Below are 23,305 nucleotides of genomic sequence, written 5' to 3' on the forward strand. Positions count from 1 at the left end.
TGGGGAAACTGTGAATGTCTGATCGGTAGTGTTAATTGCTGCTTCTTGACTTCTTATAATTCTGTGATGTAGTGTAACTGAAGTACTGAACTGAAGTTTGTAGTATTGTTGGGATTTACATACAATATCAAATCGTAGAATTCTTTTGTTTCTGGTTAATTATTAATAATCTGATAGGTTGCTTTCTATAACAACAAAATGCAATGTGCCATTTGTATATTTTACGAAATGTCCTGTTGGATGTTGAATATATTGGGTTTTGAGATTTTTATTTTTGCCTGAGTTAAATTGGTAGATACTAAAATATGATGTTGCATAAGCTTCTCCAAGTCAAATGTGTGGTTCCTCATTTCAGGGCATGGATGTCTAAGGTACATGTTAGGATCACGAACTTTGGAAGTTTCTGTTTCCGTAACCTACTTTGCGCATGAACAACCTACCACTTCGGAAGGATTGCATGCTTTGGGTATGGAACCAAGAAGGAACCGTCTACTAGCTTCTGGCAGATATTTGTGTTAGCAAATTGATATGCATTGGATGGTGTTTTGTGTTATAGTACTGATCAAAGACAAATTTTCTCAACCCCATTTTAGAGTATGGCGTTTTGGATGCCGAGCTACATGTAGCTCTTTATTTTTGAACACTCAAAATTTGTATTTTAAAGTTTCAAAATTTTCCGAAACAAAATTCTAGAGATAGATAATGATGTATGCTATAATGGTGTAAATCTCAATGCAAAATAATTTGTATTCTATGCTACACGAAATTGTCAAAATCTGACATATTAATTTATATTCTTGAATATGCGGAAATTCAATTCGGCTCTTGGGTGCATATGCCCCCTCCACCCAAAAAACATATTTTAAATTATCAAAAAATTCTAACAAAAAATTCCGCATGTACATCTCGACAATCTATGTGCGTTCGTGCAGTTTCGTGAAAACCTGATATTTTTATGGTCGATGTAAAAAAGACAAAACAAGTTTCACAAAAGCCTTATTTTTAGCACTAAATTTTGTCTTTTTTACACAACCCAAACGATAAGTTAATTTTTCATGGAAAGACTTAGTGCACTCTTAGCATGTGAAGATGCACAGATGAATTTTTCATTTGAATTTTTTTGACATTCCGAAATATATCAAAATTGCAGTTCAAACTAAAGGGAGCATACACACCCAGTAGCCAAAACATCACTCCCATATGCGCTATAAAATTTGTCAGAATTTGTTATTTTTGTGTAACCTATAATATGAAGTAGTTTATATTGAAATTGTACACCATTATAGTATACATCATTAGCTATCTTCTATCTGTAGAATTTTGTTTCAGATTTTTAAAACTTTGAAACACAAATTCTTAGTGTTTACAAATAAAGGGCTACATGTAGCTCCGTCTCGTTTGAAGTTTTCCCCGATAAGAATGCCTTTTATATTGATTGAAAGGAGGAAGTTATGTACAAGAGCGAGCATTTTTTTGTTAGAGGGGAAGCACAGACAAACACCTAAAAAACATTATAAAAAATTCATTAGGGATTTTGTTTGGCACTAAGTTTTTTGGGATTAGTGGGGATAATGTTGGAGTGAAGGTTGTTTGGTTGAACGCGTTGAACGTTATTGTAAGTAAACGCGACACGAGCCACCTCAAACTATGTAAGGTGCATGCTAGTGAAGATGCACTTATTGTGCACCTTTCATGTGTTCTAAAGGGTGAAAAGAAGAATTTCACTCTAGTGGCTGGCATTCCAGCAATCATCGATTTTGAGAAAAGATCAGGCGAAACCGCCCCCGACGTGGAAGGGCAGTACTTGCATATGTGCGTCTTATACTCTTTCACTTATAGATGTTTTTTTTAATGTTCTTTAATAGAGTATCCTTCTAGTATCTAACCACACCAAAACCTAAATCCAGCTAGTTGTTAGTACAAAAAGGAAGCATGTGTTTGGACCTATAACATTGCTTGGGAAATACACCGCCTAGTATACACATGCCTTTTCCATAATTTTACCACGCCAACATGCCTTCACCATAGTACTTAATCTGTTAAGAAAATTGAGAAAGTTATTTCCTGCAAGACGAAGTTTGATGAGCAAGCGGTTGGCATCCTCTTTCTCACCCACCACTAACATGGATATGGAACACCCCCTCTTCGCCAATCTACACCATTCACCTCTACATCTGGCATGCTCCACCGGCAATGCCTAGACGGTACCATCATCATCCCTTATGTCCCTAATGGGTGGTTCTGCAAAAGGTGGTTTACCGATGTAAGCGAGGGTGAACACTTCCTGCTCCTCCTCTTCATGTCGCTTCCCTTCGTCATCCTACTCAGGGGCGGAGCTACACCCCGGGCAACTAGGGCCATGGCCCGGGGCGCAGCAAATATTCCGGCCTACTACTTACAAAGATTTCTATCTTGGCCCGGGTTGCAACGAAGTACTCAGTTGGTCCATCACGAGCGAGCGAACCTAACTCTCGAACCCTGGCTCTTACCTGCGGCAGGACGCGCGCCGCCGCGTGCCCACGAGGCCACGACACAGTCGGCAGGCCAGCTTTCCGCCCCTAGCCCGCACCTCGGAGGCTCCCTGGACGAGTTCCGGCTTAGCTGGTGGCCTTTTGTGCTGCCAATGGCAGCTGCTGGAAAGACCTCCGTGCGACCACTGTCCGGCGCTGGCCGGGTGCTGCTTTGTTGTACACTGTTGCGGCCCTGCATCTGCTAGGTAATACAGTATGTGTTTGTTTGTCCAGAACGTGTGCTTGCATTAGTTATTCCTCAACAATATTGTTACACCAATTCAACAGTTAATTGATTTTACAACTTCTGTAATCAATTATATGTTGTAGAATATAATACTGCATGAATAGACTGTATCTCAACACCCCACCAATAGTTGAGTTCCCAAACCCAAGAAAGTACCCAAACTATATGTACTTCCTTGTTGGATTGTTGACAGTGGAGTTCGAATCCTCTAAAAAAACAATTGAGTTGAATTTATGTGTTCTTCCTTACAATCGTACCAAATTTCATGTACTATTCCATGAGATTTTCATGTAGCTTTTAATTAGCGGTTTGATATTTTCTAGTTTACCATTGCAACATTTTTTACCGTTAAAATTTTAGCAAGTTTACTATATTTCATGCCTAATCCTAACCAGACCGCCCCACGGCCCACCTCATCTCCATGTCGTCGCCACATGTTGCCTGCCACGTCAAACCCAGAGAATAAGAGGGAGGTATGAGAAAATATTTTTATGTGGTGAAAATATTTGTATCTAAACAAAAGCGAGACACATATTTTTGGGCGGAGGGAGTACCATGGACACCGTCATCAATGATTTTGCATCTTATAGCCTCGAATTCGATCCTACGGACACTAGTGACGGAAAAGAAGACCTAAAACGTGATTCAGCTTTAGAGCAAGTACAATAAGTCCTAGTCAGCTGGCTACAAGGATTAAAATAATATATTTGTGTCTAGTTGGAGGAGAGAGAAGATGAGAGAGAATGTAAGTGGGCTCTTATGCAAGAGCTTTCAAAGACGCCGTCTTTCTAGGCAAGTTGTGTCAATGAAAGGTGGGCCATCCATTGAAAAAGTAGTGCACTTCAATAGCCAACTATCAGATTGTCTTGGCCATGTCTGAAGTTATATAGATGACAGATCTTCGCTTATAGCCAACAATCGGCTACACTATTGGAATTACTCTTAAGACAATCGCCGTACGCTTTCAGCACACCATCTCGAAAGTTCAAACACACAACTGATCCGTAGGGCTCCCATGTCGCCGCTGTCCCCGCGACAACTCCGCCGCCGCCGTCGCCGCGGCGCTCTCCTCCTGCCCTAAAATCTCCAGCCGCCGGGCCCGAGATGGTCCTGCCGCGGCGGCGCGGGGGCCACAACCATAACCCGTGCCCGTGCCCCTGCCCGCGCCGCGCCGCCCTGCCGCCGGCGGCGCTCCTGCTGCTCTTCCTCCTCGCCGCCGTCGCGCTGCTCTACGTATCCCCGCCGCCGCTCTCCGACCACCCGGCCCTCGCTTCCTCCCGCCACCGCTCCTCGCATGCTCTGGTAACTCCACTGGAACCCCTAGCTGCTTCCGCCTTTCCCCCACATCTCTCGATCTAACTCGTGTCGTCCCACGGGTGTTGCCTCCGCGCGCTTGCGCAGCTGAACAGCTCTGGCGGCGGCGGCGGCGGCCTACTGGAACCCGCTCGCCGCGAGATTTCCCGCGTTCCGGTAAGTATGTGCTTCTCCCCTATTTTGCCTTTGTATTCACCAGATAGGATTATTCTTCAGAGAACCGAATCAATTGCTTGCATGGTTATTTTGTTCTGTTTGGTGGAGTACTGACTTGAGTATACTGCATCACTTCCGATCCCTGTAGACAGTCGACCAGTTTCTCTGATTGTTGCTTTGATTGGTAGATCTAAGTGAACTAGGCTCAGTTTCGAAATTAGTTGGTGGTAAGCATCGGATGCCACTGATTTTGACAGTTCAACCTTTACCAAGTCTGTCTATTTCGCCGAAGAAAACAACTACACCGAGGAGATAAAAGTGCAATATGATCAAGGCTACAAAACATTTGTAGAGAATTTCGTAACTGGTATGAAAACGAAAAGACATATCTACCTGGAACAAGAAGTATCTAATGAACTGGATGAAGGATAAGTCTGGAAATAAATTTTGCTCTCTCGAAACCTAGAGATGTCTCAGACACGCTTCCTTGGAAGATATTTCACGTTGGGATAAGTTAAGGGAGCAACTATACGGAAAAGGATAGCATAAAAGAATTAGTACTAGGATAAGTAACTCAATAGACTAGTAAGCTGTATTTAATGTATCACCTGTTGAGGTTCCAAGGTACGTGGCAGTCACGGGAATGAATTACGTTGTGTCATGCCAGATACAGGTACGAGATCACAAGATACCTGTTTGCCACAACGTAATTCATTCCCCTGACTGCTATGTACCTTGCAACCTCAACATGTGATGCATGAGTACAAATTCCCAGTCTACCGAGTCATTTGTTCTAGTATCACTTCTGTTATGATATCTTTGTTATGCGTTTGCACTTTTAACTTATCCCAGTGTGAAGTATCTTCTTGGCCATGTGACGTCTCAAGGTTTCCAGAAAGCATGCTGTACTTTCAGACTTATCCTTCACCCAATTCATAAGATAGTCGTTGTTCCAAGTAGATGGGTCTTTCTCTTTCATACTAGTTACGAAATTCTACATAAATTTTTTGTAGTCTTGATCATAATGCCCTTTTACCTCCTCATAGTAGTTGATTTCTTCGTCGGAATAGACAGACTTAACAAAGGATGAACTGTCAAAACTAGTGACGTCCCGCGAAGTTTAAGTAATTAGTTGGTGGTAACCATCTAGTGCTTTCATCTTGCCTAGAGATGTCTCATAGACACGCTTCCTTGGTGGAAGATGCTTCTCATTGGGATAAGTTAAGGGAGCAACTATACGGAAAAAGATGTCATAAAAGAATTAGTACTAGGATAAGTAACTCAATAGACTAGTAAGCTGTATTTAATGTATCACCTGTTGAGGTTCCAAGGTAGGTAGCAGTGATGGGAATGAATTACGTTGTGTCATGCCATTGCCAGATACAGGTACGAGATCACAAGATACCTGTTTGCCACAACGTAATTCATTCCCCTGACTGCTATGTACCTTGCAACCTCAACATGTGATGCATGAGTACAAATTCCCAGTCTACCGAGTCATTTATTCTAGTATCACTTCTGTTATGATATCTTTGTTATGCGTTTGCACTTTTAACTTATCCCAGTGTGAAGTATCTTCCACCTGCAGCTTGGCCACGTGACGTCTCAAGGTTTCCAGAAAGCATGCTGTACTTTCAGACTTATCCTTCACCCAATTTATAAGATAGTCGTTGTTCCAAGTAGATGTGTCTTTCTCTTTCATACTAGTTACAAAATTATACATAAATGTTTCGTAGTCTTGATCATAATGCCCTTTTACCTCCTCATAGTAGTTGATTTCTTCGTCGGAATAGACAAACTTAACAAAGGATGAACTGTCAAAACTAGTGACGTCCCGCGAAGTTTAAGTAATTAGTTGGTGGTAACCATGTAGTGCTTTCATCTTGCCCCCCCCCCCCCCCCCCCAATTGTTTCTTCCTGTGGGCCAGGTTCCGGCTGGCAACATGCACCTGATGGTCGGTGTGGATCGGGCCGATGCCCTCGTAGATATGCCTTATTCCCTTTGATCCCATCATACACGGGTTTGATACTGCAGCGACTCCAACGAGGGTCCCTCTTCAGGTCTACTTCGACGGCTCATCGGTTGCTGCGGTCTCCTTTGTCTTCCCTCTGGGCCTTCTTCTCCAAAGTTTTGCTCCAAGGGCTTGCTTCTATTTTTTTATGTTCTGCACGGGCTTTTCTTTTATTTGGGGACAATTGTCCTACACATGGATATTTGTGGTGTAATTTGTTTCTTTTTTTTATATATTTGGAAAAAAATTCAATAAAAAAGAGTGGTAAGCTATTGAGTTAAGCTCCGTTTCTATTTTGTTTCAGAAGGACTTATATTTGTATGCTCCAGGGTTCATTGAACCTGTCTTCTTGAGTTTCTAGAGGTGTGACTTGAAATGGATTTTGTTTTTCTGTTCCACTGCTGACTATTTTGAGTGTAGATCTGTTGCCCTTTTGGCAAACCATGTTTTGTCTTCTTTTTTGTTGCTATAGTTTGTTCAAATAGAACCTCTATTTTCAGTATTGTTTAGTTGGTTACAATTTCTCAAACCTTGCTGCAGAGAGGTGGTTGGACTGCAGCAGATGACCAATGGGGTTCAAAGCTTGCTAGCAAATTCTACGGGTGCAGCAACTCCAGCAGCAAATTCCCTGGTGCGCAATTTTCTTTGCCATTTAGGATTGGTTAAAATTTGCTGCAGCCACATACGGTATTTCAGATGTTAAACTTGCTCTACAATCTACAATCTTAGAATGCACGCCTATTGTATTCTGGAAAAGGTTGAATGCACGCCTTTTCTTTGTTGTCCTGGATTAGTTTTTTTTTGTTTGCCTGAAGTAATTATTGTTTAATCTGTGCAGATTCAAGTGTTATAACACACCCAGACCGTTATTTGATGATTGTTACGAGTGGAGGCCTCAATCAACAGAGAACAGGGGTAAGTTATGTGCAACTGGCACATTATTCCTGCTCACATATCATGATGCATGTAGCTGGGTAGGACACACATGTAAAGCAACCAGTTATATGTGTGTAGTCTTAATGCCCTCTTATTTGACCAGTGTTACAGCTGTAGTTTGTCATATATTATTTCATCTATGAGAATCTGCTCCTAAAACATGTTTGCAGGTTTGCTTTGTTTTGGATATCATGATTATAAATCAAATAACCAATTGAAGATACATTATCAAGTGACTAAACTGATACCAGTTTCAATATTAGAACAGAGCTAGTATCTTTACATATGAGTGCAAATGTATAAATAAGCTAACTGATTGATACATGCAACACATAAATAAGAGGTTGTATCCTTAATATCATTATTAGTCTTCAGTCAAAACTTAGAGCAGTCTAAGCTGATGCTGGGAACAGCGAGACACCTCCTGTGTAGTGTCTTAAGGATGGGGTGAATATTTGAAGTTTGAGATCTTCACAGTTTTGCTCTGAAAACGAGCAAGGTTAGGAGTTTCACGTTATGTCTCAGAGCTAACTCTGCAGTAGTTATATATGTTTTTTGGTTCCATATTATGATGTTCATAATCATCCATTAGCCTAAGTATTCTGTACTACTTCTCAGATAATTGATGCTGTTGTTGCTGCACGTATTCTAAATGCGACACTTGTTGTTCCCAAACTGGACCAGACTTCCTTCTGGAAAGATGCCAGGTTTCTTCGAGTACCAGACACTTATCACCCTAAACCTCAAATCTGCTGATGTTTTTTAAAAGACTAGGATGCATTTTGTCTGTACTTAATGCCATTTCTCTGCACTCTGCAGTGACTTTGCTCAAATTTTTGATGCCGACTGGTTCATCTCATCTTTATCAAAGGATGTGAGGATCGTGAAAGTGCTTCCAGAGATAGGAGGTAAAGTGCGGGCTCCTCATAGAATGCGTGTGCCCCGAAAGTGCACTCCGCGTTGTTACTTGAACCGTGTGTTGCCTGCACTTCTTAAGAAACATGTAAGTCATTGCAGTGTAGCAATGTTTGTTACTGAGATACATTATTTAATGTGATTTTATCACTTGCATCAACCTGTTACACCCTCATTGGATTGTATGAACTGAAAAATAGAGATATTTCATATGCATGGTATTGGATTGCATGTTCTTTCAAAAGACTATAGGGCCATGCTTAGTTCTTCTGTTGGGAAATTGATAAGTACTTCTGGTAAAGAAAAATATAACATCATTTTGTCAGCATTTTCAGAAGCCATAACTTTTACTCTTGAAGTTGCCCATGCTCAAAGTTATTTTGTGAATGTGAGATATTTGGCTTCTATGATTGAAATACTAGGATAGCTTATATCTCTTCTTCCACCTGATGCAGGTTGTTCGACTAACAAAATTTGATTATAGGCTAGCAAACAGGTTGGATTCTGACCTGCAGAAGCTGAGATGCAGAGTAAACTACCATGCGTTGAGATTTACTGACCCAATACAAGAAATGGGTGAAAAGATAATACAGCGAATGAGGGAGAGGAGCACACATTTTATTGCTCTTCATTTAAGGTGCTCACAATTCAAATTCTCATTGCCGCAAAGTGAGATAAAGCTTACTGATATATGCTATATTAGGCTATCAACTCTTTGTGTATGTAAAAAAGCATAGTTGGTATGAGGTGAGATTTAGTTTGAAGCATACAGATTGCCTCAATCTTAGCAGGGATGAGCAATAATGCAGGCTTCTCAGCAACTTTGTCATTGCTATTATGAACATGCTGTCTTGTTACCAGGAATACCGTAAGCATAGTCTAGTGGGAGGATGCACAAGGAGTGAAGGGATGTTTATAAGTTGGTGTTGGCCCAACACTATTCAAAGTAATAAATGAAAGATGTTAGAACTGAAACGAGAAATCTGTATAGGCTCGGCCTTTCTGTGAGCATGTACTCATGATTCCGAAGTGGCACCTAGGAGGGCCTCATTTGTTTTTCTGTTGTATGAAGTTCAATCTTTGTTTCAAATGTTCGGTTGGTCCTCCATATATTTGACTACTAGATTCCTAGGAACAGTTGGGTGCTCGGGCTAGTGAACCACTGTCGTCTATGGCTCCATTAGCGAATGTGATTTTGGTCTGAAGTTTACTACTCCCTCTTATCCATATTAAGTTGTACTTAGTCAGCGACACTTAATATGGACCGGAGGGAGTAGCTTTCTACTTCTGAAGTGTCCTTGTATCAATGCTATAAATTGTTACCCCAGATGATGTACGCTCTTTATTTAGTTCTTAATGGGTCAATGTTTTGTCTTTCCCTCTTAACACTGTTTTGTGGTGCCAGATTTGAACCTGATATGCTTGCCTTTTCGGGGTGCTACTATGGCGGTGGAGAGAAAGAGAAGAGAGAGCTTGGTGTGATACGGAAGAGATGGAAAACCTTGCATGTAAGTATGATATCATAATGTATTGCTAGGCACTTAAATAAGTTATGAACCGACGACTAAACTATGAATGCAACCTCTGCTATTTTTGCATTTCAGGCTAGCAATCCAGAGAAAGAAAGAAGGCACGGTAGATGCCCACTAACCCCTGAAGAGGTGGGGCTGATGTTGAAGGCACTGGGCTACACAAACGATGTTCACATTTATGTTGCCTCTGGAGATATATATGGTGGGGAAAGGACATTAGAACCCCTGAAAGCCCTCTTCCCCAATCTCCATACCAAAGAAACAATAGCAAGCAAAGATGAGCTGGCTCCATTCTCAAAATACGCATCTCGCATGGCTGCATTGGATTTCATCGTCTGCGATGGAAGTGATGCTTTCGTGACTAACAACAACGGGAACATGGCCAAAATTTTGGCTGGCCGAAGGTATAAACTTTGTTCTGCTGCTGTATCCTCTGCTATCATCACGTTTCTGTCGTACAGTCTGATGTTAATCCTGACTATTTATTGGAGCCCTTTGCAGGAGATATCTTGGGCATAAGAGAACGATCCGACCAAACGCTAAAAGGCTGTATTCTTTATTTTTGACTAGAGGAAACATGTCTTGGGATGCATTCTCCTCCAAAGTGCACATGTTCCAGAAAGGGTTTATGGGAGAGCCCAAAGAGCTCAGGCCAGGAAGGGGGGAATTCCATGAGAACCCTTCGACTTGTATATGTGAAAAGACCGATCCCAAAACACTAGCCAAATCTAACCCTCGAAGCCAGCAAGGCTTGAGTAATGGTACCGAGGGAGGCAAAGCCACTAGTGAGCCCACAGTTCCTGATAATACCGGTGAAGAGCTGGGAGGATCCGGTGAGGAAGAAGATGACGCTCCCATGGAGAAAGAAGATGACGCTCCTGTGGGGAAAGGAGATGACGCTCCTGTGGAGAAAGAGGAGATAGTCGACACTGAAGCGGAGGATGATGCGTTGGTCAGACCAGATGATCCTGAGCTAGAGGAGGTTCTTTCAGATTAGACAAGTTATTATCCAGGACGTAGATGTTAACCAGCCGCCGCCACAGTTTTGGTGAGCAACTGATGAGTTTTGACCCTCTTAACATGTACATATTTTCTGCTGTGTAAAATGCGCACCCTCAGCTCTACTGTAGCTAGCTCATAGTGTATCATCACCATTCCTTAGTCCAGTATCGTTGGCTCTTGATTGTTGGAACTTTATATTTTGAGGCTGTAGCGTTTGTGGTGGTATGAGTTTGTAGCTGTAGCATGCTCCTGTTTCTGTTTATTCGTTTTCTGCAAGCCTTTCTGATGGTGTCTAAGGTGACTTATTTTGCAGCAAACTGCAGCTGAGCATCATTGTTTAGAGACCTGCGAAGTGTGTGCTTTTCAGCTGCATAACTGCCAGGTTCATTTCACCTTCTCTCCAGCCAACTTTTCCTGTGGGTTTTGAGCTGTTAAGTTCGAACTCTCTCCTCGGAGAGAGGCTCTACAAACGCCACACCCAAAAAAACCCCGAGGCCTCGTTTGGTAAGAGTGTACACGATTTGAGTATTTGAGAGTGTTTTTTTCAAGTGGATTGGGTGAAAACACTTCTATCACCAAAAACACTCTGTTACACCATAATCCCCTTTTCCATCAATACTACATATTGATTTATCTGTTTGGAAGACGGGGAAATTCTGCAACCAATTTGTTCAAAAAAAAACTACAACAAATAATTCAATTTCCACAGCAGAGAATAACCTGTTGTGCTGATTGTGACCATGGAAACTGGAACTCATCAGAATGCTCAAGAGCTGGTGCTTGTGACAAATCTATTGCAGCACCATTCTCATACTGTCAAAATTAGCTGACCAACCAAAGATACGCATGTAATCATTCGGCGTGAGCAAAGAGAAAAAAATGACCTTGAAAACCGGCCTGCCAAACAAGCCTGAACGGTGACAAATCTGACTCGCTTCTTCGTTTCCTTGCCCAGTCAGTCAAGTGCCAAACCGCGTTCTGCTCCAGAGCAAAATGGTCCTTCTTTGGAACTTGGAACATTATCCTGGCATTGAATTCTCCCTAGACTAAACGAACAGACAAAGGGGTGGTTTCCTGTGGAACATTTTAGCCCCAAACTCTAGTTCTTTCCCCTTATTTTCTTCAATCCTTTGAGCAGCCTTCCTTCACCAGGAAGCGACGAAGGAGGCAAAGCCCTCTATCCAAAATCCAAGGTGGTACTGTTCTCCTGTGATCTACCTGCGACGCTTGTAGGCATGTAGATTTCTAGGCGATTCTTGCCCATGTTTGTCCTTACCTCTCGTAGTCTTGTTGCATCGTGCATCTCCCCACGCGCGCGTTCAGATTTCGAGCAGTTTCATACTCTCACAGTCGTTTAGTACAAGGCTACTGGAATGGATTGGCAGGCTACTCCAGCCCAGGTCTCTTTGCCATTTGATTCGACCCTCTGCATGAACGAGACGAGAATCTCTAGCTCCCCGTGAGGCCGTGAGCCTGAGCAGCTCAGCAAAAGTCCGTATCACCGGATCAGGCGATTTACACAGAAATAACCCTTTGTTACAACTATAGCACAGACTGACCCTCCGGGCAAACTATTTCACCCATCTAACCCTTTTGTGTGGCGCCTCTCCCATGGGCGCCACACATGCCAGTGTGGCGCCACTCTCCCAGCCGACGTGGCGCCCTTGACGCTGAGCTGGTGAGCCGATCCGACGTGGCAGCACGTGTGGCGCCCATGGGAGGGGCGCCACACTACTCTTTATATATAATGTCTGTCTAGAGATAACAGAAGATTGTGGTAGCTCAAACGGATGAAGCCTTTGCTTCTCAATCCCAGGTCATGAGTTCAAACCTCCGCACCACCCGATTTTTCTTTTTAAAAAAAAATTATGCTAGACATTGTAGTATGTTTAAAACATGAAATCTAGCCTCGTACTGTTTTGTAGAGTTTTTTTATCTTCCATATTGGAATTGAGGTATGATGGCTTGGTTCCAAATCAACAATACATGTTGCGCTGGTCTGACAACGTAAGACAGGAAAGTTTGACTGGTGGTTTTTTACTTAGGCGTTCAGGCATGTTGTATATATTCCTGTGTCAATTCATATGTTATTTTTGTATTCACAAGGTAGGAAAAGAAAGCACACCTTCAGAAGAAAGTCAGATAAAATTTGTTTTACAAACTGCAACACTACTCAGTGGAACTCCAATATGGACGATAGGAGCAACTAAAAGATCCATGTGTTGAGCACTTTGTGCGAGATAAAGCTCAGTGCATTCGTACATATTATTATGTCATGTATTCTGGCGATCGAGTTAAATGCAAACTGGATAATTCCTTTCTTCTAAGGTCGACAGTAGATATGCACCTCTTTTTGGGAAGGGGTAAATGTTATTTTAAGACATTATCTCGCAGCTTGTTGATTTGGTCAGACTGGAAAGTGATGAATGAAGTTTGTTCGTGATTTGTTTTGTTACTCAGGAAGACCCAGGATTAACAAGTATTTTAGCGGTTGTAGCGACTAATAGGTTTGGTTGTTGGGAGTTTCAGTTAAGGTTTTGTTATCTGAACACGTTCACTTGTTTGTCACAATTAGAAGATCTTAAGCGCTTGTCCTCCTGCACAATCTGAAATGCCAAGCGGTGAAAATGATCATGCAAAATGAATGCATTGCATATTTGACACAATCTGAGAGGTTGCAAGTTGCTTGAATATATGTGTCAACATCTGCTGTTTCAGAGGACTGAAGAATAAAAAGAGTATAGGAGGAACCTCATGATTGACTACAGTGTTGATCAGTTTGCAACTTTGCATAGGAGTGACATGAGCAAAACCGTTCCATCATTTGTAAATAATCTTATAAGCGAGATGAGCAGCAGTGGCAATATAAGTAGAAATTATAAGATATATTTTGATTAGTTGATTCACTTGAATTTTGTGTGACAGAATGACACTCAAATTCAATAGGATTTGACAGTTTATACAACGTTCTTTGGCTTTTAATTTGCGTAATTTCTTTTCCTTTTTTGTGTGTTAGCAAGTAAACTGTGTGAATTGCACAATATGTCTGATGGTTTGGAATTTGTTTTGTGGGCATCATTCGTCTAAATAAATTTGTTTTAATGAAAACGTGCGTTGCACGTGCAATCTTAATCTTACTAGTGTTTTAAAACATACTACAATGTCTAGGATAATTTTAAAAAAAAAATCAGGTGGTGCGGAGGTTTGAACTCATGACCTGGGATTGGGAAGCAAAGACTTCAACCGGTTGAGGTACCACAGCCTTCTGTTACCTGTAGACGACGTTATATATAAAGAGTAGTGTGGCGCCCCTCCCATGGGCGCCACACATGCTGCCACGTCGGATCGGCGCACCAGCTCAGCGTCGAGGGCGCCACGTCGGCTGGGAGAGTGGCGCCGCAGGCACGGGCGCCACACAAAAGGGTTAGATGGGTGAAATAGTTTGCCCGGAGGATCAGTCTGTGCTATAGTTGCAACAAAGGGTTATTTTTGTGTAAATCGCCACCGGATCACATGATCACTGTTTCCTTTTTTCTCCGGTACTGTACTGTACTGTCTCTCCAGTACACCACCCCGTGCAAACTGCATCCATGGTGCAATGTCTTCTTCCTGTTCCAGCCTTCCAGGGAAGAAGAGGCCACACACTTTCCCCAATGTTGACTCACGGATCTGTGTAAGCGGGTGAGTGCGAGGTGTCCATCCGTTTTCAGTGTACACGTAGTGCTGTGTACCCTTGCTGTTAAGGCGCTATTAAGTTAACCCAATTCTACGGCCTTACCTCTACAACATCAGAACCTCGCACGCGCTGCCGATACTTCAGAGGCCGGACACGTACACCTAACTCTATCTTCCAACTTAATCTCTGATGTGGAGTATCTCTTGTGGTTAGGTTAGGTACTTAGGTACATGATCGGAATGTTATACAACAACTAGCTGTCAGCTGCTAGAACGCACTCTGGTCATGAGTAAGGTTGTCTAACTATATTTTTTTCTAGACCTGTTTTAGGCTTCTGGATCAACATCTAACTACCCAAGTCACTCCAGATATATATATATATATAACCTAAAGACTAGAAACGGTGGTTACGTCTGCTAATATTGCACACTATTGGAGTAATGTGTTTGGGACTTAAACCCACAAAAATTTAGTCAACTGAAAATTGAACATATATATATATATATATAAATTTTGTATTTGCTATTACATCCAATGAGGTTACCCTTTGCTGTTTGCATTCTCATTTCTTTTCCCAGATTTATTGCTGCAAGCAACAAAGACTGAAGGCACATAGCCATGTCAGTTTCATGACCTCTTTAATGCACTCCCTTTCCAATCACTGCAGGAGCAGCTAGATACCCGCAAAACCCATACTTTACTCAAAAGAGCTCCTTCAATCTCGTTGGTCTGATGACCAGTAGTGGCATCTTTGACAATGACATGCATATTCCATCGTCTCCTTCTCCTGCCGGCCGGCTGCACTTCTCAACTCTGAAGGCGCCACATGTTACCGACCAACCACCAAAGGAATTAAACCGAGGCGGACCACGCCATTGCCGCACCTCCTCCACCCTCCTTGGCTTCAACTCCACGCACACATGCTTGCTTTCCAAACCAAGGGATAAATTAACCGCCCGCCCGTCCATCTAAGCACCGCCAGCAAACCACATTCTGCAAGCACAAGAATCGATCAGTGGAGGGAGCAATTCATTGATTGATCTATCCATCATCTCATGGCGAAACTTAGGTACTACTTCTCCTTGTTCCACTGCCGTTCCTCCACATGCATGTCCATGGGTGCATTGCCCAACTGCCATTAAATCTTGCCGTGTTTCAGTTATTCATTTTATATATAAGCACGCACACGCATAATGCTGGCTTCTCATCTTTCTGAAGCTGCAGGAGTCTCGTGGCTTGCTGCATGGGCCCTCCACGGGCAGCCGTCGACGCCATGGACGGTGTCAAGCTTAAGGTCACCAACAGATACGTAAGTGCTGATCTGCCTCGTGCTCTCCGTGCTGTTTATGTTCTCGGTTGTGAGATTTGCAGGATTGAATTGATTCGCGTGAACATGCATGTCGGCGCGTGTTCTGTGTTTACTGTATATGTGCAGGTTCTGATTAAAAATGACATCTTCGAGCTGACGCTCTCCAACCCCGACGGTATGGTGACCGGCGTGCGCTACAATGGTGTGGATAATCTCATGGAGATTCTTAACAAAGAAGACAACAGAGGGTACCGAGTCTACTCTGCATATTTCGTTTCTATGATTAGTTACTTCGGTTATAACATAGAGAATGACTGGTTATGCTGATGACCATTATTCTGTCAGGTACTGGGACATTGTTTGGAATCCACCGGGAGAGCGAACTGGAATATTTGACGTGTAAGAGCTCACTGTTCACGGTTCAGACTTCATTGCGGGCTTTCCGACTTGATCTGACACTGAACACTCGCACGCAGGATCAAAGGTACAGACTTCCGCATCATATATCATGATGAAAACCAGGCTGAGGTCTCCTTCACCAGATCATGGGATCCTTCCCTCGAAGGAAAAGCTGTTCCGTTGATCATCGATAAAAGGTGGCTGACTGATGCATCATAAGCATAATATTGGAGCTGCTGTTTCCAGTTCATTGTGGGAAAATAAGGTACAGATCATGTTTATCTGATCAAAGCATTTCTGTACAGGTTCATCGTGCTTCGTGGCTCCTCAGGATTCTACACCTATGGAATCTATGAACACAAGGAAGGGTGGCCTGATTTTGGCATTGGGGAGACCAGAGTGGCCTTCAAGCTTCGGAACGACAAGTTGGTACTCAACCTTTTGTATTTATTTTGATATTCAACTCTATTTTTCTGCCTACTGAAACTATGTCCTGGTGGAATGCAGGTTCCATTACATGGCAATGGCTGACAACAGGCAGAGAATAATGCCGATGCCTGATGACCGTTTGCCTCCCCGTGGCCGGCAATTAGCGTACCCTGAGGCTGTCCTCCTTGTGGATCCAATTAATCCTAAACTCAAAGGGGAGGTAAGCTAGTAGATATTTAAGATTGTAACCTGACTATATTCTGAATAATCTGAACTTCACTGGTATGCCTGTCAAGGTCGATGACAAGTACCAATACTCGTGTGAAGACCAATACAATAATGTCCATGGATGGATATCATCTGATCCTCCGATTGGCTTCTGGCAAATCACGCCTAGCGACGAGTTCCGTACTGGAGGACCTCTGAAGCAGAACTTGACATCTCATGTGGGGCCCACTATGCTCGCGGTAAGTTCAGACCTTGACAAGAGCATATTTACAAGCTTTGACTATAAATAATATTTTTTGGCTAATTTTTGGAAAAAAATATTACGATAATCTGGAACCTACAGAGACGAAATTTAGTTCAGACTATTGAAGATTTTTTATTCTGGTTTTAGATGTTTCTTAGCGCCCATTATGCCGGGGATGACCTTTCGCCTAAGTTCACCAATGGGGAATATTGGAAAAAGGTTCATGGACCGGTGTTCATGTACCTGAACTCCAGTCAGGACGCATCTGACCCAAGTCTACTGTGGGAGGACGCAAAAGTTCAGGTGATTAACATTCAGATGAAATAAGTACTTATGGATTTAATTCAGTTTTCGCACAACAAAGAGCATCATACGCCATAGTTTATCAAACGACAGCAATTATGAACACTATATAAGTAACTCGGTACTTCATTTCTTATTTTATTTACCCGTGGAAAACAGATGATGATGGAGAAAGAGAGCTGGCCATATGATTTTGCACTTTCAGAGGATTTCCAGAAGACTGAGCAAAGAGGCTGTATCTCTGGTAGATTGCTTGTAAGAGACAGGTACTCAATAGTGGCATTTCTCAATATCCTACAAGTAGATAGGGCTCCTAGTAACTTTACTTTCTTAATCACCGTAGATATAGTTCAACTAGCTATGGATCTCTCGCTAATGGTTGCTTCACCATATCATTAGGTATATTATCGATGGTGAGGATCTTTATGCCACATCAGCCTATGTAGGCTTAGCACTACCAGGAGAAGCTGGATCGTGGCCAAGAGAGTGCAAGGTACCGCATGCTTATAAGTTACAGCATTATTTTGGATGTTTTTTTTTTCTCACATGCTGCGATGCCATAGGGATACCAATTCTGGTGTAGAGCAGATGAAGATGGTAGCTTCTACATAAAGAACATTGTAGCTGGAAACTACAATCTCTATGCATGGGTTCCAGGTTTCATAGGGGACTATAAATTCGATGCCACACTAACAATATCTTCAGGTTCGCCTCTTAGCCTACCTCTTGCAATTTCTAACCTGATATTCTGAGATGTTCAGGAATGCTGTTCAGGGGATGATATTTATCTGGGTGACCTTGTGTACGAGCCACCAAGAGACGGTCCGACTATGTGGGAGATCGGAATACCTGATCGATCTGCTGCTGAGTTCTATGTCCCAGACCCGAACCCCAACTATGTCAACAGATTGTTCATCAATCATCCTGACAGGTGAAACAAACTGGCTACCTTCTGTCCTGTAAAACATCTAGTATTGCCATTTCTAATCATACGGCTGGCACACTTACAGATTCAGGCAGTATGGGCTTTGGGAAAGATATGCAGAACTGTATCCAGACCGTGATTTGGTATACACAATCGGCGAAAGCGACTACAGCACCGATTGGTTCTACGCTCAAGTTACCAGGTGGCGTCAGTTGGTTCATTCAGATATCATACAACTGTGTGCACCAAGGTACATGGACTAGGACTAACATTCACTGATCTGCCGTCTTTCTGAATTGCAGAAGAACTGATCAGAACACATACCAGCCCACCACATGGCAAATAAGGTTCAATCTTGACAGCGTCTCTCCGAACAGCAATTACAAATTCAGGGTGGCGCTTGCGTCTTCGGCTAACGCTGAGCTACAGGTTGTTGTATGCAGAACTAACCCCCAAAATCTTCGTTCGCTAATATGCATTCAGTCTTCCTTATCAACCGTGTTCCATTTCCATCTCCAGGTCCGTTTCAACGATCAGGACAGGGTTGTTCCCCACTTCACCACTGGGCTCATCGGGCGTGACAACGCCATCGCGAGGCATGGGATCCATGGCCTGTACTGGTTGTTCAACATCGCTGTGAGTAGCGCCTGGCTTGTCCGAGGGATGAACACGATATACCTGAAGCAGCCCAGGAACCAGAGTCCCTTTCAGGGGATCATGTATGACTACCTGCGCCTGGAAGGACCCTGTGGCTGCTAATTTAAGTCGAAAGCTAATCATCCCACCTTGCCTAGCTTAGGTATGTTCTGATACATAGTAGAGCTGTATTGTGTGTAGTTATATGTTCGGTTTGGTAGAATCCATCTACTGATTACTAATACTTAATCTAATATGTCTGTTTGTTCCACTATCGAAAATAATATGTCTGCTTGTTTGTGCTCCATGACCCTTACTACCTGCAATGTGTTCTATAGCATGAATTATGGTGGATTTGTGAAGTTTCCTTTTTTCTTTTACGCCGAGTAAAGTCATATTCTGGTTGCAAAGTACCAGACTTAGTAAAGTTTCACACATGTATATATTCCATTCCCAACCCAGTTCTTAGCTTTAGCCAGTATTGTACCACATCCCATTTTTTTTTTAAACAAGGCAAAAGATTTGCCATTTTCATTGATTAAGGGGAAGTTTTAGAAGTCTTACAAATCAAGACTTGAAAAAAAGTCAAGCCCAAAAAGCAAAGCCTAGGCAAGGCCTACTCTTACGGCATTACAACACTCAAGGCCTTAGCCCCGGCTAGGCTCCATAAGGCGACTTCATCTTTGATTTTGGCTACAATCATACTCAAGGTGGAGATTCCTTTCTTTCCAAATTTTGCATGAAACCAACATTGCAAGTGACGCCATGGCCTTCTTTGATTGTCTTTGCTTGTGAATTGCCTCATTCCACCACTCCTTTACGTTTCGTGTAGCATGCCAATTTCGCCAATTTCTTGGATCAACGTCATGAAGACCTAGCCAATTCTTCACATTTTACCACACACGAATGGTGAACCGACATTTGAAAAGAAGGTGAGAGGCGGACTCTTGTACTTGATTGCAAAGCTTGCATCTTCCACAATTTGTCCATCCTCTCTTTTCGATCCTATCTGCCGTCCATATTCTATTTTGGATGATCAACCACACAAAGATTTTGCATTTAGGAGGGGCCCATGGCTTCCAAACTTAGGAAGGCATGTAAGATTTCGGTTGAGAAGAATTACATGGTGTAGGCCGACTTCAATGAGTAGCAACCATCATCGGTGAGTTTCCAAAAGATTGAATCCAATGTGTTAGGGTCCAATGTATCGCTTGAAAATCATCTCCCAAAGGTTGGCAAATTGCACAGTGTTGTAGTGTGGTCTAGCAAGAGACCATCTTGGGTGTTGACTTGTGTGGTCCAAAAGTCATTATCCAAAACTTTGTTGACAGTGAAAATTTTCCTTTTTGATCCTTTATATATGAGGCATGTGATGTTTTTGGGACGCCTTCTATTTAGCCAAGGGGCCTCCCAAAAAAGCTAGTTTTCTTCTAATATCCTATGATGACCTTTGTAGCCTTCACAATAAGATCTTTGTCAAGCGGAGTGCAAGGGGTGCCAAGGCTGACCCAAGGTTTTGCCTCGTCGTTCCATTCATGCCATAGCCATCTCATACAAAGGGCTGAAGCAAATTTTGTGAGGTTGAGGATCTGAAGACCTCCACAATTCTTAGGCTTGCATACCATTTCCCAATTAATTTTGCATTTACCCCTGGTGACCTTGTCACAAGCCGCCCAAAGGAAGGCCCTTCCAATGCTATCAATCTTCATGAGAACCTCAACTAGAATGTTGAGGACGGTGATATAATAGATAAAAATTCTAGTAGGAACTGACTTTACAAGTGTTGCACGGCCGGCCATGGTAAAATTCTTCCCAAGCCAAGGGACAAGCTTGGTGGCTACCTTATCTTCCAAAGGTTAAAAGTGAATTCTTTTGAGCCTTGTGACCGAGAGCGCGGGAGCCCTAAATATTTCATCGGGAAATTTGTGTGGGTGGTTGGAAAAGCATGAAGGATGTGATCAAGGTCAAGGACCATACATCTAATGGAAGCCACCTGACTCTTGGAGCAATTGGTATTACAAGCCCGGTTGCAAAGTGGAAACATGGAAGTTCATATCGTTCTTAATTGGGGCTATGAAAATAGCGGCATCATCGATATATAGGGATGTGCGAATTGTGGGAACTTTTACATGGATGCTTTGATTGTGACCCTGATCGGTGAGTTTGCGGAGAATATGGTGTAGATGATCTATGGAAAAAACAAAAAGAAGTGGTGGAAGAGGGTTCCCTTGTCTTAGACCCCGACTATGCTTTATTGGGTCACCGACAATACCATTGAGAAGCACTCTAGATGAGGAGGTGCAAAAGAGGGCCATAATTCACTCACGAAATTTGCTTGGAAAGCTCATATGTTGAAGCATATCAATCAAGTAGTCCCATATAAGGATTCAAAAGCTTTCTTTATGTCGAGCTTGAAGAGGAGAGTTGGCATTTTTGACTTGTGAAGTTTCCTTCCCAAATTCCTAACTCCCATACAAGAAATTGTTGTGGATGCCTCTCTTCTTTATGAAGGCGCTTCGGGCATTGGATACAAACTTGTTCATGTGAGGTGTGAGTGCAGTGGCCATTTTTTTGGAGATTAATTTTGCAATTGCGTGTATAAGACTAATTGGGCGAAAATCGCACCTCCTCGGCCCCCTCTTTCTTGGGAATGAGAACAATGTTGGAAGAATTGAGCCAATGGTGGTTATTGGTGTGAAGATTGGAGAATTGGTTCAGAACCATCATGACATCTACCTTGATGGTGTTCCAGCAAGTCTTGAAGAAAGCTCCCGAGCAGCCATCTAGACCTGGCGCATTGTCACTTGCAGGTGTTGTTGACCACGACTTTAACCTCTTCCTCCATGAAAGGCTTACTAAGACCGGCAAGATCACATTGAAGTTTTTGGTGCGAGGCGGGCCTCTATTGATTATATTTTTTGACTATGGATGATAGTATTTTTTTTTGTATGCGTCGTGACCCAACCATTATTGTGTTTAAGGCGATGGATGTGAATCTTCCTTCTTCGGGCATTGCCATGAAGGTGTCAAAATCTCGTGTTTGTGTCTCCCTCCTTAAGAGTTATGATTCTTGAGTCTTGCCTTTTCCTTGATCTTTCAAGAGCCGCTAGCCCAATGGCTCTTCTTTTCAATATTGTTCTAAGCTCTCTTTCGTCATTGCTAAGAGCCCTATTTTCTTGTGCCACATCCAAACGGAGAATGACTTCTAAGGCCATATGGAGCTCCACTTTTTCTTTGGAGACGAGGCTCTTATTCCAAATCCTCAACGTTTTCCCATTCTTCTTGAGCTTGTGGAAAAGGTGTTGGCAAGGTTCCGCATGATTGATGTACCCATTCCAAGCTTCATTAACCACATCCATGGATCCCGACATTTTGATCCGAAAGTTCTCAAAGTGGAAGGACTCGGGTTTTTTGGGGCCACTATCATTTGCAAGGAGAAGTGTGCAATGGTCGGACAAGGATGACAAATGGGCGTGGCGAGGAAGAGAAAATGCATCGAGTCGTTTATCAAGACAGTGGACGAGCATGGCCGTCCCTATATCTCTGAGGGGTGTACCACTTAAAATAAAAGTAAGCGTAAGAGGTTCAAAAGAATGGAAGCAAGACTCTGGTTGGAGAAGGTGATATCCCACTCCTCATTGCAAAAGGAAGTGTCAAACTTACTCATGGTTGGGCCTTGTTGTTCATTCGCCTAAGTGAATTTCCGATTTTGTAGATGTATCTCCTTGAGGTCACAAGTATTAAGGGCATTCCGAAATCTATCTATCGGGCTTATAGTTGGAATTGGCTCGATTTTTTCCCTAGTTGAAGTCACCCGTGACTAGCCATCTTGCACCAATAGGAGGTTTTGCCGCAACTGATTTCGCAAAGAAAGCAACGTTTAGATCACCTCGAGTTGGCCCATACACGGTGGTGAGTTTGAAGGAGATATTCATTCCGACAATGGTGATGGTGGTGGAAAGGGAGAATGTGCACATGATCACATTGGAGACTTGTACCGCATTTTCATCCCAAAGCATCAAGATGCCACCTTTTGTGCCATCTGCAGGTCTTTGCGCAAACTGTCGCAGTGTAGGGCTTCCTAGGCGGGCAGCTGTGAATTGATCAACATTTTGTAGTTTTGTTTTTGTAGGCAAACTGACATATGATTAAGTGCATTTTTTTTTTTTGAAATGGGGAAATATCGGCCCAGCTTCTGCATCCAAAGGATGCACACGGCTTTTTATTAGATTATTCACGAACCTTACAAGAAACAATACAAAAGATTAAACTCGAAGCAACCTTACTATACCTACAGTGGGATGAAGAGGGTGACAATACACCAACTCACATCATCCAAAACTAAATGCCTTCCCAAACCGCCCAATAGCATGTGAGAAACACATCCAGTCAAGCAGACTCTCAGCGCACGTCAACACACACGTCACAGGAGTTGCTCCCGCCGTCTTCCTCGACTCCATCTTCAAGAGAGATCATCGCATTAACCTTGCAAGACCTGCCGGCGATGCCACCATGACGCCAGACGGCTCCAC

The 23,305-nt window shown here is 42.8% G+C and overlaps 2 protein-coding genes across 3 annotated transcripts; both read left to right on the top strand.

Moving 5' to 3' along the window:
- The first annotated feature begins 3,707 nt into the window (after window positions 1-3,707).
- Window positions 3,708-11,257, top strand: LOC127316367 (O-fucosyltransferase 6). Of its 2 annotated transcripts, XR_007860290.2 has the most exons (11): window positions 3,708-4,059; window positions 4,159-4,227; window positions 6,780-6,870; window positions 7,078-7,154; window positions 7,794-7,882; window positions 7,995-8,178; window positions 8,546-8,727; window positions 9,496-9,598; window positions 9,695-10,026; window positions 10,124-10,670; window positions 10,938-11,257. XR_007860290.2 is itself a non-coding variant. In XM_051346762.1 (10 exons), exons 1-10 carry the CDS (start codon window positions 3,862-3,864, stop codon window positions 10,617-10,619), a joined length of 1,821 nt encoding a protein of 606 aa, XP_051202722.1. In that variant the 5' UTR covers window positions 3,708-3,861; the 3' UTR covers window positions 10,620-10,865. The 2 variants fall into 2 exon arrangements, 1 of the variants encoding a protein (XP_051202722.1); XM_051346762.1 differs by lacking the exon at window positions 10,938-11,257 and having other exon boundaries at window positions 10,124-10,865.
- A 3,715-nt stretch (window positions 11,258-14,972) lies between these two features.
- Window positions 14,973-19,080, top strand: LOC127316366 (uncharacterized). Its single transcript, XM_051346761.2, has 16 exons — window positions 14,973-15,369; window positions 15,519-15,609; window positions 15,736-15,857; window positions 15,955-16,008; window positions 16,086-16,205; window positions 16,314-16,433; window positions 16,516-16,657; window positions 16,734-16,904; window positions 17,057-17,212; window positions 17,372-17,478; window positions 17,612-17,705; window positions 17,776-17,917; window positions 17,987-18,143; window positions 18,223-18,339; window positions 18,440-18,566; window positions 18,657-19,080. Exons 1-16 carry the CDS (start codon window positions 15,356-15,358, stop codon window positions 18,894-18,896), a joined length of 1,974 nt encoding a protein of 657 aa, XP_051202721.1. The 5' UTR covers window positions 14,973-15,355; the 3' UTR covers window positions 18,897-19,080.
- Window positions 19,081-23,305: the final 4,225 nt, after the last annotated feature.

This window comes from Lolium perenne, chromosome 7 (assembly GCF_019359855.2).
Source record: "Lolium perenne isolate Kyuss_39 chromosome 7, Kyuss_2.0, whole genome shotgun sequence".
Lineage (NCBI taxonomy): Eukaryota > Viridiplantae > Streptophyta > Magnoliopsida > Poales > Poaceae > Lolium > Lolium perenne.

Excerpts from the sequence above, each read along its gene's own strand:
- LOC127316367 (XM_051346762.1), top strand. The coding sequence starts at position 3,862 with ATGGTCCTGCCGCGGCGGCGCGGGGGCCACAACCATAACCCGTGCCCG. Across the intron at positions 8,728-9,495 it reads TTTATTGCTCTTCATTTAAG|ATTTGAACCTGATATGCTTG; the intron begins GTGCTCACAATT and ends TTGTGGTGCCAG. Across the intron at positions 10,027-10,123 it reads AAAATTTTGGCTGGCCGAAG|GAGATATCTTGGGCATAAGA; the intron begins GTATAAACTTTG and ends AGCCCTTTGCAG.
- LOC127316366 (XM_051346761.2), top strand. Across the intron at positions 16,905-17,056 it reads TGGGGCCCACTATGCTCGCG|ATGTTTCTTAGCGCCCATTA; the intron begins GTAAGTTCAGAC and ends TTCTGGTTTTAG. Across the intron at positions 17,706-17,775 it reads CGTGGCCAAGAGAGTGCAAG|GGATACCAATTCTGGTGTAG; the intron begins GTACCGCATGCT and ends GCGATGCCATAG.